General features: G+C 43.1%; 1 protein-coding gene across 1 annotated transcript in view; it reads right to left on the reverse strand.

Annotated features, from left to right (window-relative positions):
• The window catches only part of atrnl1b (attractin-like 1b), a 54219-nt gene extending 37592 nt beyond the window's left edge, over nt 1–16627 (reverse strand). The window contains exons 1-17 of the mRNA XM_034570148.1: nt 15526–16627; nt 12068–12151; nt 11408–11521; nt 11078–11206; nt 10576–10784; nt 9798–9972; nt 8971–9058; nt 8308–8569; nt 7457–7640; nt 7177–7331; nt 6660–6744; nt 6312–6526; nt 5929–6047; nt 5498–5630; nt 4755–4942; nt 3398–3611; nt 3117–3308 (exon numbers count right to left, since the gene is read on the reverse strand). Coding sequence (XP_034426039.1) covers nt 3117–3308; nt 3398–3611; nt 4755–4942; nt 5498–5630; nt 5929–6047; nt 6312–6526; nt 6660–6744; nt 7177–7331; nt 7457–7640; nt 8308–8569; nt 8971–9058; nt 9798–9972; nt 10576–10784; nt 11078–11206; nt 11408–11521; nt 12068–12151; nt 15526–15770 — 2791 coding nt within the window. The 5' untranslated portion in view covers nt 15771–16627. The remainder of the gene's footprint in view (nt 1–3116; nt 3309–3397; nt 3612–4754; nt 4943–5497; nt 5631–5928; nt 6048–6311; nt 6527–6659; nt 6745–7176; nt 7332–7456; nt 7641–8307; nt 8570–8970; nt 9059–9797; nt 9973–10575; nt 10785–11077; nt 11207–11407; nt 11522–12067; nt 12152–15525) is intronic.
• Between the last annotated feature and the right edge of the window lie 972 nt (nt 16628–17599).

The following is a 17599-nucleotide window of genomic DNA, read 5'->3' on the forward strand; positions in this document are numbered from 1 at the left end:
CTTGCAAAGTTGTTTTTGCTGGATTGCATTGCACCAAGACGACAAAGATCATTGAGCAAAAGGACAATGTCACCACTTATGGTTTTGACATATGGTTTTGCATATCCGAGAGCAATGTGAGCAAATATAATTTTTTTCCTGTCTCTTGACACATTAATGCACCTGGCAGTAAACCCTGCGACTGTAGACTTGCAGAGTGACATGCAAAGAATTTAACGTCTTCAAATGCAGCTGTAATGCTTTTAATTCATGTTGACTTCTGTCAAAATGTTCATGGAAGAAGATAGTTTCGGATTAGTTTGCAGTAAATGACAATAGGCATCACTGCAATCATTTGCAATAAAATCAACTAATAAATCAGGGACAAGGGGTTGACCCACTTTTGACAGCTGTCTCCAGGCCAAAGCTGCACATTTCCATCAGTTTATCTTCTAATTATTCTTCTCAATTAATTATTAGAAAGAATATCTTATCTTTCTTATTTAGAATAGGAAATTATCAGATAATTGAGAGAGATGGGCACTAAAAATCCCTTTAGTGTGTTTACTTTGATTCATAGACAGTTTAAAAAGCCAGAGGTAAAGTCCTATTAGAATAGCATAGATCTGTTTTAGATGGAAATTTGTCTTCAGCTCCTCAAACACAAAGAAAAACAACAGAGGAGAACCAGCGAGCATTCGTGGAGAGGGTCACATTGCACATTGAAAACAGTTAATGTCAAACGTCTGTGGCTTCAATCCCATTAGTCACTTTGCACAGTTAAGAATAGTGACGCCTTTAGAGATGAAGGACTTCTTGAATGCATTTCGAGTTGCCAAAGCGATTCTAGAGCGCCTCCTGGAGTCCGAGGGCTGAAACTGACTGAATGCATGCTCCTGCGCCTTCTTCGTGAAAGAGTTAATCAATTAACAGAAACATTTCAGCAACATGGCTGCACGCTCCCTGGAACAGTGGCGTTGGTTTAGGGAGCCAGAGAGGGCCAGTTCTAATATAACAGATTAAATCAAGGAGCGAGGGAAAAACGCTCCGAGGAAAAAGGGAAAGTCAACTTGACCTTGAATGTTTTGAATTCTGTCTGAACCAAATGCAGCTTCGGGGAATTCACCTTTCTTGACCCGTGCAGATGAAATCGAATGGACAGTGTGTTCCTGGCACAAATGACCACGTGTCTGGTGTGGTTTTTAGATGTGGGAAGACGTGGATACGCAGAAGCTGAAGAGGAGCTTTTAATTATTAGCTACATGACAGATTATTAGATGAAAGCCATAAATAAAGAGTGATTTCAAACAAGAGATCAACAAGGAGCCTCTCTTGCCACCTCAGATCTGCAAAATTAGACGATGCTCTACCGAGAGTCTCGAATATGACACAATCCGCTCCGTCAAAGTGCCCCTAGAGGCAGCAATACTAAAGACTATGTCATCCTGGCTCTGTGGTTTTAAGTGCGTTTATGCAGCACACTCAGCCACGTGTTCCTGAGGAGGAAGGGACTAAGTGGGTGATTGAAACTTTGTTCTGTCTGACTTTGCCCCTTCACATTCACTCTCGAACGGAGGGAGAAGAAAATACGGGCGAGAATTTAATAGGACAACCGTTCTCCGTCCTTCATGCCAAAAAAGGGACAAATTCCACAAGACAAATATCCACACGGCACAGAAAACCCTCGGTGTTACCCAGCAGCAGCAGACACAAGGAATTTCAGACTGTACCCTTGGGCTCCCTAAATTTGTTACTCACTAAACTGATCAGAGATGTTTTTACGATCTGACACGACTGCCGGTATAATTCATACATCACGCAGCAACAACAGCATCGACCTGAGCAACTAAACCGACCTCCAGATAAAAGGGGCTCTCTGATCAACTTACCAATGTGCAGTGGAAATATTGTTTCACCTCTGCGCGTGCCCATGTTCACTTCTGGATCATCGAGAGAATAATAATGGAGGTGGTGCTTTGTTGCAGGGTGTTGATCTGTATCGTACCACAATGGCATTTTGTTATTGCTGCTTGTTTTTCTATTCATTGTTTTGTCCTTTGTGTGTTTCTTTGTCTACGGAGCGAAGTAACTTGTAATCTGTGTGTTATGAAGAATGACCAGTTATTCAAACACATGTGCTGGATGAGTTGGCTGCAATCTGTTCAATAATCGCAAGCCCTGAAATGTTAATATCTATTGTAATTACAGCATTCATTCTTTTTGCAGCAGAAAGCCACGTCCTCCTTCTGCCTCATCACGCTGTATGCTCCTGATGACGTTATCACGTTTCAGTACGTGTGGTGCAAATGATAATGCGAGGTGGCGGGAGGGGAGCAGAGGAAAACTGGCATATTTAAAAAACGTGTTGAGAAACACTTTCTTCATGTTTCTATATTTAGAAATCTTTCAGATGAAAAGGTATGTGTTTATTTAGCTTTTTAATTTCTAAAATAATTACAGTACTTTTGGCATCTATTATGGTTTATTGTCATATGAAACCTTTGAAGATACGACAAGAAATCTAATTACACGACTTGTGTCTTCCTGACCTCTAGGAAGGATCCTGACCACCAGGATGAGAGCCACAGATAATTCAGATCATTCTGAATCTATAGTGGTGAACTGACTGTAGTCATTCATGTGATACAACATATTAACATGTTAATTAAAACATACAGGAAATTCAATTAAAACCATTAATATTGACATTACTGTATGTGCAGTGCAGGCACCAATTATTCTCTCCTTTCAGTTTTTCTGGAGCCAGCCCTGAATCAGTGCCCTGATGCATGACTGTTTTTAAACTACTTAACTCCACCTAATGGAACAAAGTCCATCTGCAGCAGGGTCAGCAGGGAAATCTAACAGTTGGGGCGACTATATGCGAGAGTAATTGGCCATTACAAACCAAAAACAGCCTCCAAAGCCAATCACGGGAAACTAATACCGTTTTCCTACGGACACAAACAGCTTCCACCTTAAGCCGTTTTTCTTCCCATAACCTTCCCTCTCTCAGTGATGAATATTGACTGCGAACAGGAGCCAATATGGGAAAGCTTAGTGCCGGCCACTTTAATGCCAGACTATAGACTTCAAAAGAAGCCGGGTCTAGATTAAGTTCAGTAAAAGACACTTACCCAAACAATCTCCAGTCTGCCACTCCAGACACTGGCCATAGGGAAAAGAGATGACATAGGCAGTGGAGTCGACACAGCGCTTAGCACTGCCGCACCACATACACTCCATGGCCTGGCTGGTGCAGTTGCCACAGTTGGTGTGCAGCGAGCACGGCTTCTTGCAGGATGGGCGGGTACTCTGATTGGGGTTTCCTGTACAGGGAACACAGAAGGATGATGAATACTTTTTACCAATCGCGTTGTAATTCCTGTTTGATGTTAACGTAGTCTGGGCATCTCACCAGCTGCTTTTTCACAAATGAGGCCGCGGGCTGTGGCGGTGCATGGATTGGCTCTCAGGCCTGAGACCAGGGGCTCCTCCAGGTAGGCACAGAAACCAGAGTCGCTGGGTTCACCGGGCAGCCAGCGCAGGCTGCTGTTGGTGAACGGGGACATGTCCTCCCAGCCCCAGTACGACACGTTGATTTTCCTCAGGCCGACCCAGGGGGACAGTCGCTGTGGAGACACGACAACAGGATAAACAAACAAAAAAGGCCCAGAGAAAGTGACTGGGGATTTAAATGCAAGATAAAATATTTAACTGCGTCTCCCTTTCTGCTCCATCCTGTCACTTAATGAAATCATAGTAATTGCATTTACAACTGGAATCCAAAGATGGTATTAAAAGTTCACAGATATGATTACTTATAATGGGAAATGTCATGTCAAGGTTCTGTATAGAACAAACAAATTGGATTCAACTTCAGCAGAATTCACAGCAAATTAAATCCTTCTGAAAAGAGCAGATTTTAGCAAAACTAAAATCATCAGTAGACTCGACAATTTCCTTTCACTGCGAGGAGGATATGTAGCTGTAGTGAGATGGGATGTTGATTTTATCATTTCTATTATGATGCTGTTAGGACCATTTCAAAATTAAAAGAATAAAATTATGGGTTATATTTTACAAACTGTTTTTGTATCGTACTGGGCAGACTGGACCTCTTATGGTGGATCACATCATAGTATGGATCCTTAAAAAATGGTTTATCTAAAAATAGTTTCATCGCTGATTTTCATTAGTGGGTTGTTATAATTGTGCTTGAATCTAGATTAGAAAACGGAAACATGTAATGGAATCTGGATGCCTCACTTTATTAAAAGTTAAGAATGCAAGCAAAACCAGACCCAGCAGTGAGCGACTTAGTTGGTGCTCATGATTGTTCCTACAGACAGTGAGTCATTTGACCCTGGTTTGTACATAAAGCCGAGAGAAGAAACTGTGACTAACAAAATGTTTGTGTGGATAAAACATTCCATAACAAAAGAAAAACCAAGTGAGCGTGCGCTTGTCACAGTCTGACTCATTAGGTGCAGCATCTCAGGGACAAGTTTATGTTAAGTCTGGCATTGCCTCTACTTGTAATTCTGTCAAAGCCAAAAACAAACGGTGCAGTCGCTGTCAGCGGAAAACTGCACGAGGTAAATGCAGGGCCAGGAGAAAAAATCCTCTCAGAATTCATAACGCAGATTTACTGACAGACTCGACCAGCAGATAACCTCGTCCTGTTCCTGTCAACTACACAAGTTGTAGCACACTCTGTGTCTGATTTCTGTAGTTTGCTTTCCTTCGTTTGTTTATTTGCTTATTTTTTTTACCATTTCTAGCTGCTGGAGCTTCTTGAGCTCCTCGAGTACGAAGTCCACTTGTTTGGAGGTGGTGAGCGATGCGATGTTTCCGTTCAGGTTCTTGCAGTAGTGTTGGGCGTTGTCGTAACTCTCGCGGCTGGAGTTGATCCTGAGGCAGGCCTCGCCCACCTGGCTCCAACCCTCACTGCACTGTTGGGCTGCAGGAAAGAGGTAAGGTGATGTCAAAACACAGTGAGATATGTTAAATGTTATTATAGAACATAGGCCTACTCTCCTATTAGACCATTAAATCAAAACATTAGTTAAATATGTCCTTATGTTGTAAGTAGACAGAGGATTAGTAGGAAGACAATGTCACGATTTGATTGATAGATAATGGATGTCTTTAAGTTTGATTGCAATATAAGATTGTCAGATCGCCCACTCCTACTTCATAAACCACAATCATAAATACGATAAATTAAAAAGGACCGTTTCAGATTCAGTTCAAATTTGAGATGAGGGAGCAGAGGATGTATGATGTATGAAAGTATTTCTTTTACCGAGAGTTTTCAATCACATAACAAAACAAAAATCAATGAATCTGTTTGAATATTCGCTTCAGGTGTGAAGGTCAGTGGTGTTGTGCATTACAGACAATGCAACAACATCACTGACTGAACCTTTTCTCGTATGTGAGCGAGAACTGAATCCAAAGCATTCAATAAGACGTGTGTGTAGAAAGCCTGTGACTTTTTCTTTTTTTTTTTTACCAGGCAAAGCATGACACTCTGGCTGGTTCTGGTCCCACTGACAGTTGAGATTCAGCGAGCAGCTCTTGCAGTTGGCGAGCTTGCTGCACACCTGCTCGTTCCGCACCGGACACTCAGTGAAGTTCTTCACGTTCTACAACAAGAGACGAGAGAATAGAGGAGACAGGAGGACGATTAACAGAAGCTTGAAATTTGTGTTCTCATTTATTCGTCAATGTACATAATAAAAAAACATGGTCCTCTGTGTCCTGTGGTGCAACATGCTGTGAGGACAGTATGAAGCACTGAGATCAATATTTTAAAAATATCCAATATCCTCAGCTCACAAAATCCAGAGGAAAGTGTAAATGTTTGCATGTGTCTGGGTGAGTGTTTCCAAGAGCTAAATACAAGACCAGAAGTGCTTTGACGCCTCCTGCTGGATCACTCACAGATGTGCAATTGCTGATAGCAGAGATACACTTTTTGTCGTCACACCACTGGCACCCGTTGGTGTTGGCTGTACAGCTGGCACAGTCTGAGAACCGGTAGCACCGCTCGTCCACTGTGACTAGAAAGAGACAGAGAGACGGACAAGAGAGTGTTTGAGTTTGTATATGGTCTAAATAGGTTTTTAATTTCTTTCTAAGCCATCGAAATATAAAGAATACTTAAAATTAAAAGTAACCAATAACACCAGTGACCTCACAGGAGAGAGGAAGAGCAGATGGGCTGGAAAATTATAATCATGCATTTAAAGTCGACCATCAGTCATACTTCAGAAAGGGATCATTTGGAAATGATATGCTCTGATATGTATTGTTGTCTTTCTCACCAGCTTTAGGGGGGCAGAATGGGGAAGGAGTGAGGCTGCCATTGGCCATGCTGGGCTCCCAGGGGAGACAGTGGCCTCTGCTCCAGATGCAGCGGACCCCTGGCCCGGCGTTCACGCACCCTTCCTCTGCCAAAAAGGCCTGGCAGCTCGGGGGTCGGTAGACGAGCACGTCGTTGAGCAGCACTCCGGAGAAGCCCCCAAACAGATACATGGACCTAGAGAGGAAAACACATGAGAAGAGAAGCTGAATAAAACTGTACAACACACAGGTCAAGAGGAAAGTTTATTGGCAGATCTGCTGTAGTTGTCAGCTTCGGTCTCAGAGGAGATTCCATTAGAGAGACTCACCCATTGCTGACCACAGCAGAGTGACCGAAGCGGTTGACGTCTCTGTGCAGGTCTGGTTTAGGCAGGAGCCTCCACTCGTCACAGGCTGAGCACAACAAGAAAACCGGAGACCATACAGTAAGTATCTGTTTTGCCTTTGTGTTTACATGTTATTCACGACATTTTTATGTAATTACTGGTTCTGCTGAGACTAAAGTGGATAATTATGAAGACACAGAGGATGGTGATGATGAAAGAGGGAGGGAAAAAGTGCAATGTGTTTTTTTAATTATAGCCTTAAAAACCTCATTAGGTGTTATTTAAAAAAATGTATAATAACATACACATTATGAGTATGAAAGCACTTCAAGCTAACTGATCACATTTAAAAATGAACTGCTTGAAGTAATTTAATGTCGATGAGAGTAGATCTCGTTAGGTTTAAATTTGATGAAGTGACAAGAGAGCATTTTAAAGTAGAATAATAAAGACACTCAAAGAGACACTGGGGCACGATGTCAAGAATAATGAGTCCTACCGATGTCGTAGGAAAGGAAGTCAGCCGAGAAGCACTTGGCCCCGTTGCTTAGGGAGGTGTCGTTGTGTGTGTTGCCACCGAAGAAGAGCAGTGTGCCGCTGAGGAGCACAGCTGAGTGCAGGTATCGTGGAAAACCGCTCTCTCTCAGGATGAACCTGGAACATAACGTGCGACAAGAGTGTCAAGGACGAGCTGACGAGGCCACGGCACGCAGTGGTATATACACAGACTGGAGTACAGCATGAACTAAGACCACAGAACACTCTATGTGTTGATTTACCATGTCCTAGTGTTAACATCGTAGCGGTAGAGGTCGTCAACAAGGCCGTATTTGTTGGCAGGCAGGGCCTTGTAGCCTCCGTGAACGTACACGCTGCCACTGGAGCTGTCAAACGTGCTGCTGTGACCGTAACCACCTTGTGGAACGGCCCCTTTGGTCTCAGGTACCAGCCACGCGTTGGATCCTGACAAGAAGGTATATAAAGGGAGCAGTTAATACAGACTTCATTAAAAATCTAAAACATTTTTTATTCAAAGAATGAGAACTGGATTCAAATGATAAAAACATTGTCGTGTTAATCATTAGGAGACAACTAAGCTCAACATGCTTCAAACAATCATTGCTTGGCAGAGAGGGTTAGTACGGTTTTGTTAAGTGCATTTCTAGGTTTAGATTTCCTTTAACTGTTACATCTCATGGACAACAGAAAGAACAACAGAGGACTTCTTTGTTAGAAACACAGAAATTCAATTAAATTTGTTGTTTTTGTCATTGTTCTCGCACGTCTGTGTTCAATTAAAATAAACTCTAATCCAATCTGAAAATTATGGTTAGTCATCACTCATTAGCCATTTGGAGCCAGAAGTCTACTATCATATAGATGTATATCAATATATAAAGGACAGACTCTATATCGCATCATATTCATTTGAAGTTTATGTGAGATTCTCTTCAGATCTGAAATTAAATCAAATGTACTTAGTTTTGTTTTTATTTTACTCAATCAATAATGAAAGCCAACAAGCTGTGTTTGAGTTCAAGCTCCAAGTGTTCCCCATTTACTAAAACGGTAACAGATGTCATGCGGTGCTGGAGAAAGATGCAGAGAGCCGACAGAAGCTGTGACTCACTCAGGTTGTACTCCTGAACGTTGCTGATGTAGCTGTAGATGGGGGAGTAGCCAAAGATGACCAGCATGATGGCATCACCGCCCTCCAGCAGGACGCAGTGGGCCGAGTGTCCCTCCACGGCGTAAATCTGAGCCTGGGCCAGTGGGCCGACCACGGGGTTCCTCCGCTGCCACGCTCGACTGGGCACGTTGAACACCCACAACTCGTCTGTCACGTTCCCCCAGCCGGCCTCTAGTTTCCCACCGAACATGAAGATGTCATCCTGAAAAACAGAAAAGACTGATTTCAGCATGTTTTTGTTTGACTAATATTTTCATGTTGCCTTTTATCTTATTGTGTTTCATGGTTTCTCTTTTCTATTATTTTTGCTTTTACTACGGTTGTCATTTCACTCGCTATGCTATTGTGAAATATTAAATGAACTTGATTTGATTTGTTTCCTCGCCTCTGTAATTGAATCATTTTGGTATTTGGAAGATGACATGTCAAAACAGGCAGTGTCTGTTTTTAGAGCAACAGTTGCGGTTTCCTTTTGTTTCGGGGATCTTTTATTTCTCTTTCACCCCATCTGATTCTCCTTCCCTCCAAACCACCAGTTGCGTTTTTTTCTAAATTCCTTCGGAACCAAGACAATCTGAGGCACGTCTGTGTTTGGGTGTTTACCTGGAAGGCAGCGAGAGCGTGGCCGTATCTTGGCACGGGGCCGCTATTGATGGGTACTGTGTTCCAGATGCCGCTCTCCAGGTTGTAGCTGCAAAGCAAAGCAACAGATCATTACACACTGTGAGAATTTGTAACGAAAACAAGACATATTAACTTGTCCCTCTGTGACTTCGTATGTATTACTTCCTTACAATCAACATTTCCTTTATGCTAAACATACCAATTTAGCCTTCCAGTCACAAAATGTGAAATTGTTAACACTGATTCACAGTGTAACAGGGAACCGAGTCGTGTCATCACATATTGATGATCTACAGCAGATGCAGTATTCTCTCTGGGGTAAAAGCACCTGGTGATGAGCAAACACCGAGCAGATGGGAAACTCTTGTCCGAGCAACAAAGAGGAGAAATATCAATTAACTCCGAGCCGCTACACGAATGAGGACAGAAGTCAGTTCGGCTTTATTGCTGCAGAACCCCCCTGCTACACTAAATACTAAAACCTCGATTTAGCTCAAGTGGATGTACACATACACTTACATTCACAAAGCGAAACCACACAAAGAAAAAGAGCTCGGCCTGACAATGAGTTGGGTATTTTCCTCAAGGGATGTCCGAAACAGCACTTCCTCATGACAGTCATTGTTTTCACACAAATGAGAAGTGAAAAGGGGGGGGAAGGGAATATATACTTAGACACTGCTGGTTTTACTGGTGTAAATATAGTCTGTGTGTGTGAAAGGACAATACATTTGATGTGCTTGTCAGAAGGACAGATAAAACAACCAAGACCTCAGGACATGCTGATATACTAAGCTGTGTCTTACTTGAGAATCATCTGGAAGGAGCTGTAGTTGAAGGTGTATCCGCCCACCACCCACATCACCTTTTCCTGCACCACGGCCTTATGGGACGCTCTGGCGAGTGATGTGCCAAAGGGTTTGACGCTCGGTAGGACCCAGAAGGACTCGGTTGAAGGTACAGTCAGAGAGCAGTCTGGACCTACGAGACAGAAAGAGATATTATGGCTGAGGGTACGCTTTAAAATAAATACGTGTTACTTCAAGAATTCAGCTCAATATCTCGAAAATTTTAAATAAAAAAAAATGATTTTATGACAGTGCAGCGGTCTAATATTTAATATCTTTAATGCTGGAATCTGACACATATTTTCATACCTACTCACTAACTTTGAAGAGCAAGCATGCCGTCGTCAAACCAAAACAAAAGCATGAGCATGACAGACAGGGAGGTGAGAATACATTTAGCTGTGTGAATGAGGAACGGGCTGAAAGACACTCGTGTCTCTGCTAATGATTCTGTCAAGTTTCATCACGTAGAAGCATTCGGTCCCCTCCAGCCACAGGCGCGTAATAACGCACTGCCAGGGTTTCTTATCGGCACGTCCGCGACCGGCATTATGACACAACACAACGCTGCTGTTCACACTCGTCCGCTAACACACTCTTCATGAGGTCTCACTAGATGATAATCACCACAGTGCATATGGGATGAGCGACAGTTTTACAGCGTGTGATTGCAAAAGTGCAACTCTCTGCAGTGTTTCTACTTGAGCTGCGAGGTTCGGACAAAGCCAACTCTTACCTTGCCAGCTGTCATTGCACACGCACAGCTTCTCCCCGGTGAGGTCGCAATATCCGTGGTCAGGGCTGCCGCAGTTGTTTCTGCAGTAGGGGATGTCACAGGCCTCGCCTTTCCAGTACTTGTCACATTCACAGTACACTCTGCTGGCGACCGAGTTCCCAGGGGTGCACTTCCCATGGCCAGAGCAGTTATTGGGACAAGAGTTGATCCTGGACAGAAGGACATTGTCATTCACCCAACACGGTGTTTACTCTTTCGGCCACACAGTGACCTTTACTTGTGGAATGAGGAAGATTAATGATCATCGTCTGGCTCTTGGCAAAGGTGGGGGGGATAAAAAAAACAAACTAATAATAGATGAGCTATTGACCATGTTTTGATTGTTGCTGTAGCTTGTAATTTCTGCAGAAACCTCTTGTTCCATCAAAAACATAAACAATGTAAGGTTGTATTTTACGTTTTGCCCCTAGTTTAAGTTCAAATGCAGAGCCTGGATACTTACGAGTAAAATATTTCAAATCCTGTCAGGTTATAGGCAGCATCACTGAAAAAGTGTAGTAGTGCGTAGCCTGAAGTCGTCTCGACCTCAGGGACCGTCTCGTTTCCTCGTATCTCTGGCACGATGAGACCGCTATGGACAAAAGCAGGACATCAAACCACTTTCTTACAACTCTGATAAATCTGAATGAATTGAAGAGAGTTAATTAAACCAGCAAAAAAAATTAAACATGTCAATATATGTACTTCACTAAAAAACATCAGTACAGTATGTCACCTGTCGACATTCTGGGCCTAGCTCGGATAAAATTCACATCACATTGGAGTTTCTCACCTGAAAACAGCAACCAGAGGAGCATATATAGAGTCGCCATCATAGACGTACATATGGTCCCAACTACATTCTGTGGCAAAGTGGTTAAATCTCAACCGAAGAACGGCATTTGGACTGTAGGAAGAAAAGAAACAGACGATAACAATGAGAAAAGATTCAGGTTTCATGAAGATATCTACAGGATGCAGACAACCAGGTGGATGATGGATAACAATACTGTATTGATTTTGTCACACACTTGCTACGACTGAAAAACCTAATAAATTGCCCAAAAGTATCATTAATAGATTGTCCCAAAATGTAAAGTTGTGGTTCTCACATCGCATCGATCACACTGAAAAGGAATTATCATTTGAGAAGATGACAAAAAGGACTAAACAAAACCAGTTTACTTTAAAGTATACGAGTACATTGTAAATTTGATTATTTAATGCACTGATGAACTCAGGCTCCCTCCATTTATATCCTGGTTTCCACATGTCCTAACAGCTCTGTCCTCAAACCCGGCTTCACTTCAAAATCTTGTAAAAGCCATAATTCCATCAAAAGAGACACTGATCAGCTTGATTTAATTGCATCAATCTCTTTGGGGAGAACAATGAAATGTGGCTGCACTTGCTCGGCTTTAGTAGAACACGCTGAATTTTCAATAGTACTTACTAGCCCTCAATGAGCCAGGTGCACTTTGTTTTGTACTTGTAGTTGATTGGACCATCGGTGAGGTATCCTGAGGGCTCCGTTAACCTTGGGGGGGGGGGGAACAAAAATCACTAAATTCAGAACAGACGACACAGTAACACATGACCTCACATTACCTCAGATGGGAAATTTTAATTAGTGGAACCAGTTAAAAAATGTTTACAGTGAGGAAAGAAGTGTTCCACGTTACAACTGGAAAAACTCTCATCACCTCATCGGCTGCCTTCTGCTATCTACTGTTTGAGAGACAGTGCTCTGACGGGGCTTAGAGAGTAGTTTGAAAACTATTCTTAAAGAATGATCTATCCAGCTATTATGTAAGTGCTGTGTCTGGGAGGAATTTCCATCCCTATTCCAACTCAAACTGGTGAACAGGTGGGATACAGCCTCAACACATCAGCAGTCGATGGCTACAATCCACACAAATACATGGAATCAATTCAGAATGACGAGGACACAGATTTTCTTTAAAACGTTTCCTCGTCACAGTGATGCATTCTCTGGTTGGCAACAGATTGTTCTTTAATTAATCTCATTTGGATGTTAAAGTCAAGACTAATAATCTGCGAATCTACACAATGAGAGTATCTGTCTGCTGAAAACATTACTGTCTTTTACGACGCCACAGGAAACTCTGCATTCTTTTTTGTCTGACTTTGGAAACTCCACATAAACAAACTGGGATCTAATGGGTGGTCTGAGTGACGCAGGAACTGAGGGATATTCCCTTTTATGTCCATGTCAATTGTTTTAGATGAATAACGTGATGTAACATTACTTTCACGGACTAAAGATGTGCTGTAATCTCATGAAGATGCATGTGATCATGTTAAACCCTCACTTGTACCCAAATATGACAGTTTTCCTCTTTGTTTACTACTCAGGTAACAAAAGTGTGCATTACATTATCTACATATATAACTCAAGTGTATCTAATATAATACATGCATGTGATAGTGTTCACTCTCGACATGTACGTCAAATAATATAGTTTTCTCTGTTTACTACTCACATTGGAAAAGCATCCACTACATTACGCTTGATGTGTATCTCACTGACAGTCTTTATGCTTTGTCTAGTTACAGTGACTACAGTTAGCTTTGTGTTGTGCTGACCAACCGAGTGTGAACAATTAGCACAATGAGGCCGGCAATGAGTTTCAGAAGAATGATGAATTTTTCATGCTGCACTTTGGACTTTTGCAGGGAAATACTATCCTGCGCGAGAGACGTATCAAGACTGTGTTTCTGCCATCCCACGTCACTGCGATGCTCCAACTCGAGACACAAAATTCATGATTGTACCTTTAGGACAGGAGTTCACGATTGTTATGGAGGTAGGCTGACATCTCGTCTGTGGTGCCGGGCAGCAATGTGTTATTACCTCCACCAAGGAGGTTGTGTTTGTTTGTCTGTTATTTGGCAGCATTACACAAAAACTAGATGTTGGATTTCCATGAAACTTGGTGAAAGGATGTGTGAGTAAGGGAAGCAACCGGTAAATTTTGGTGCGGATCCGGATCAGAAGGCAGATCCAGGATTTTTTCCCCCCACTTTCTTTAAAGATGCAAGACAGAACTTTATTTGAAGTGTTCACCAATTTCCCTGGGAACAGTTCATGTCTCTTAATGGGGAAAAAAAAAATCAGGCACATTTGGGGGACTGATTTCTATGAGTATGTGAAATTTGATGTGGCTAGATTGAATTTAAGGAAACTGCTGAGCCTCGGCAGTGGTGTCTGATCTACTGAGAGCTGTTCTATTTGAGCTTGCATTAACATGGGTTTAGTCTGTGTTCCACTGACTGCAGAAAGACTTGGAGTCACAGTCTCACATTTCAGTCAGTTGTCTTGAGGTGAGGGGAGGTTATTTCCTGACGACATGGCTGATGACAACCTACACAAAACCTTAATTACTGTGATCATAGCACTTCTAAAACCACAAAGTGCACCTCAGGTGTTCTGAAAGGCCGCGAGATGCTGTTGTCAAGAGTCACAATCCAGATGATGACGAATATGATTATTATTTGTTTCCAAGTTTGAACCTTTATTCTTTGGTTGGTTACATCCCACTGTTTACTTTACTTTTCCTTTCAGTTCTACCAATTTTCTTTCCGGCTTCTCAGTTTGTTGTTGCATTTTGTCGCCCACGTCATTCCACTTGTGCTGACCAGCAGGCATATTGTCCACATTTAGGAACAACACCCAGGAACTATTACACCACATAAGGTTCAGGGTAAAAATTAACTGACTGCACATGTTTCCCCGGTGCCAGCGTGAGCGCCTCTCTCTCTCACAACAGGAATTGATTTGTTGAGAGGTTTCATTTGCCGTCGTTGTGAATTCTAATATGAAAGAACATTGGTAGAGTCTTGGTCGTCTGCACCACGCTGACATGTGCAGATTGGATTGTGGAAGGTAACAGCTCTCGTTCACTTGCTCACCCGCTGAAATATAGTGAATCACTTTCTCTGTTTGTGTGGGAGAGAATGTCACGTGAAAAATCGACCGTAAATTCAGGAGGAATCGAGCATCAGGTGTCGGGTGAATCCTCACAAAACTTTAAGACCTCTTTCAGACTTTTGCACCCCACCACCATATATCTCCAGGGAATTTAGATACACTGCTAACAACTAACTGAGGGAGGCTACAGGCAGTTAGAAACTTTCCAAATCATAAATCATTGATAGTCAAGTCACAAAATTCAATCCTGATAAAGGATTCATTATTTCAGTCACTGAACCAAGTAAAAATGCTTGTCCCAGCTTTTTTGAGTTATGATACTAAACTGAATCAGTTGTGGACTTTTTTTTTGAAAAGTTATGTAAAGTTTTGAGAAACTTTGATGCTATTTTTTCCACCCAATACTATTTATCTGGGGGGGGGGGGAACTACCCTAAAGTTAACATTAAGCCTAATTTATTGTATTTTGTTCCCAGTCCCCAAAGCTGTGTCCTATTCCCAGTTTTCAACCCAAGTTTGTTTAGACAAAATGAAGTCAAACAAACTGCGATAAAAGATGGAGGATTATTTAACCAACGAAACAGATCTTTCACAATCATTATTGCGATGTACTGTGTGCGATATTGAAATAGATCATCACGTGACATCTGTTTTCTCTTTCTTGGCTTTGTCCCCCCTGTGGTTTTGTTTACGATCCTCATAATCTACAATGCTCATCTCAAAAGTAAAAGAGAAGTCACGTAGGAAACCAAAACTGTCTGCAGAGGCTTCAAACGTAAAGTTCAGCTTGGTTCAACTGTCACTTATTTTTCTGTGCATATTTAAAATTGATAACAGGAACCTGTGGGTGCACACAGGTCTTCCTGATGGGTGCCACTGATCTCCACTGACGCTGCAGCAGCTCCTGGAATCGAACTTCTGCACAACGACCCTTTCCTGACCACAGTCCGTCCACTTACTTGAACCTGCCCTGGCAGTGCTGACACTGGTCCCCGATCCATCCTCGGTCGCAGACGCAGGTTCCGTTGACGCATATCCCGGACAGGCAGTTCTTGTCGCACGGTTTCGCCGGGGAGGCGTGCGTGGACAGCACGAAGCAGAACAGCACATACACCACCAGGTATCTGTGGACTCGCCGCAGATCGCAGCCGGTGGCGGCTCCAAAAAGAAAGAGTCGAGTCTCACACGTCCCCCCAGGATCCATGTTTTCACCCCCCGAGTCAAAGACCTGGCAACGGGCCTTTTAGGGTCTGATTCGAGGGAGAGAGCCTCCTCGGCTACTCGGGCTGGATCACTTCAACAACAAAGAAGTCCTGCATGTTCGTGGAAGGGGTCTGCGTGCTCCCATTAAAGCCTCCTGGTACAGCTTTGTGGAGAAGATGGCTAACACAAGGCAACGTTAGCTCCGCTGCATAGATCAGAAGTGGCAGGAATCCCCCCCTCCTCCAGCACCACCACCTTCACCCTGGCTCTTGGTGGACGAAGCCAGCGAACAGCATCTATTAGAAGCTAAAGCAGGAGCTAACTGTCTGGAGCCGTGGCGTTAGCTTCTCCGCCGCATCTGGCTGGGAAGCGTCGCTGCGCTGGTTCAACACCGCTCTCCTCCGAACGCAGCCATTTTAACGCGTCGACAGTCCCTCACACGGGGATGTTCGCGGTGACACGCGGCGGTCCTCGTCGGCAAGCCGGTCCCGGTTCATGCCGGTCCCCGTCCGCGGGGGAAACAAAGGGGTCGAGCCGCAGGCAGCCGTGAGCCCAGCGCGGAGGCTGCGGCAGTCAACATGGATGTGGGGGAGATGTGGGAGCTGGGACGGCGGCGGCGGCGGCGGCGGCGGCGTTGAGCAACCGCTCCGAGCTGTTGTTTATCGTCCCGAACGGGCAGTTTTAACGCGCCCCCAGATGCGGTGTTCCGGGGCGGACGTGTGCGGGGAAGGGTCCCGGTGTCTCCGGTGGAAAGTAAAAAGGTAGAAAACCCCCCCACGGTGGATCCAAAGCGTGACAGGAACAGGCAGCGGCTCCACACAGATCCTCAGGTCCGAGAAAACTAAACAGTGGCCGCGCAGGCGCACTGGAGCGCGGGCTCCGGTTAAAGGCGCAGCGCGCACATCCAATGCGGCATTTAATTCGATTTAATCTGATTTAATCTGATTTAATTCAATTTTTATTAACCGTTACGTTATCTCCAGGCACTTTGCATAGAGGGTCAAGACCTTTAAAAAGCCTGTGTGTGTGTGTGTGTGTGTGTGTAGGATTCAGGTGAAAGGGATCTAATGGCAGAATCTAAATATAGAATAATCCCAGTAATGTTTCCCACTAGTGTGTCATTATCTAAATTGTATAAATTGTTGTTTTCTTTCCAAAAAAAATGTATTTAATATATTTAAATACGTTATATTTACATGGAGTCCGCTCTCCGGAGGCTGCCATGTTTTTTACAGTAGCCCAAACTGGACAAACTGGGATTGGCTCCAGCTCCATCAACACCAGAGGAATATAAGTGGTATGGATATATGGATATGATAATGTTTTTTTATTTACATATATACATATACATATACATATATTATTGATATATTGTATAATGATCATTATTATGATATACATAAAAAAAATTTGCAGCCTGCACCTTTACACAATCCTGTCTCTAAAATATGATATGATATAATATAAAATATTGCCCAGGGTATGCCTGCCTCTCGCTGGATGGATGAATGAATAATATAATTTTTTTTTTTTCCTTTTTTATAAACATTTCTGAAATAAGAAAACTTTAACACAAAATATTTAAAATATGTACATATACATGTACACACACACACACACACACATTTCTCTAAATCTCCTCATATTGCACCTCTGCCGTGTTTCTGTTGTACATGGGCTCTGTTGTTTCAAACTCTGAGGGTCCTCTATGTGCAGTCACGGATCAAAAGCATGCAGGTGTTCAACACTACACCACGTTTGAAGTGATATTCATACATCTTGTACTTTTGGCCCTCGATGGTGCATAATTGAATTGACGATGAGGGAGGT

Source organism: Hippoglossus hippoglossus, chromosome 19 (genome assembly GCF_009819705.1).
Source record: "Hippoglossus hippoglossus isolate fHipHip1 chromosome 19, fHipHip1.pri, whole genome shotgun sequence".
Lineage (NCBI taxonomy): Eukaryota > Metazoa > Chordata > Actinopteri > Pleuronectiformes > Pleuronectidae > Hippoglossus > Hippoglossus hippoglossus.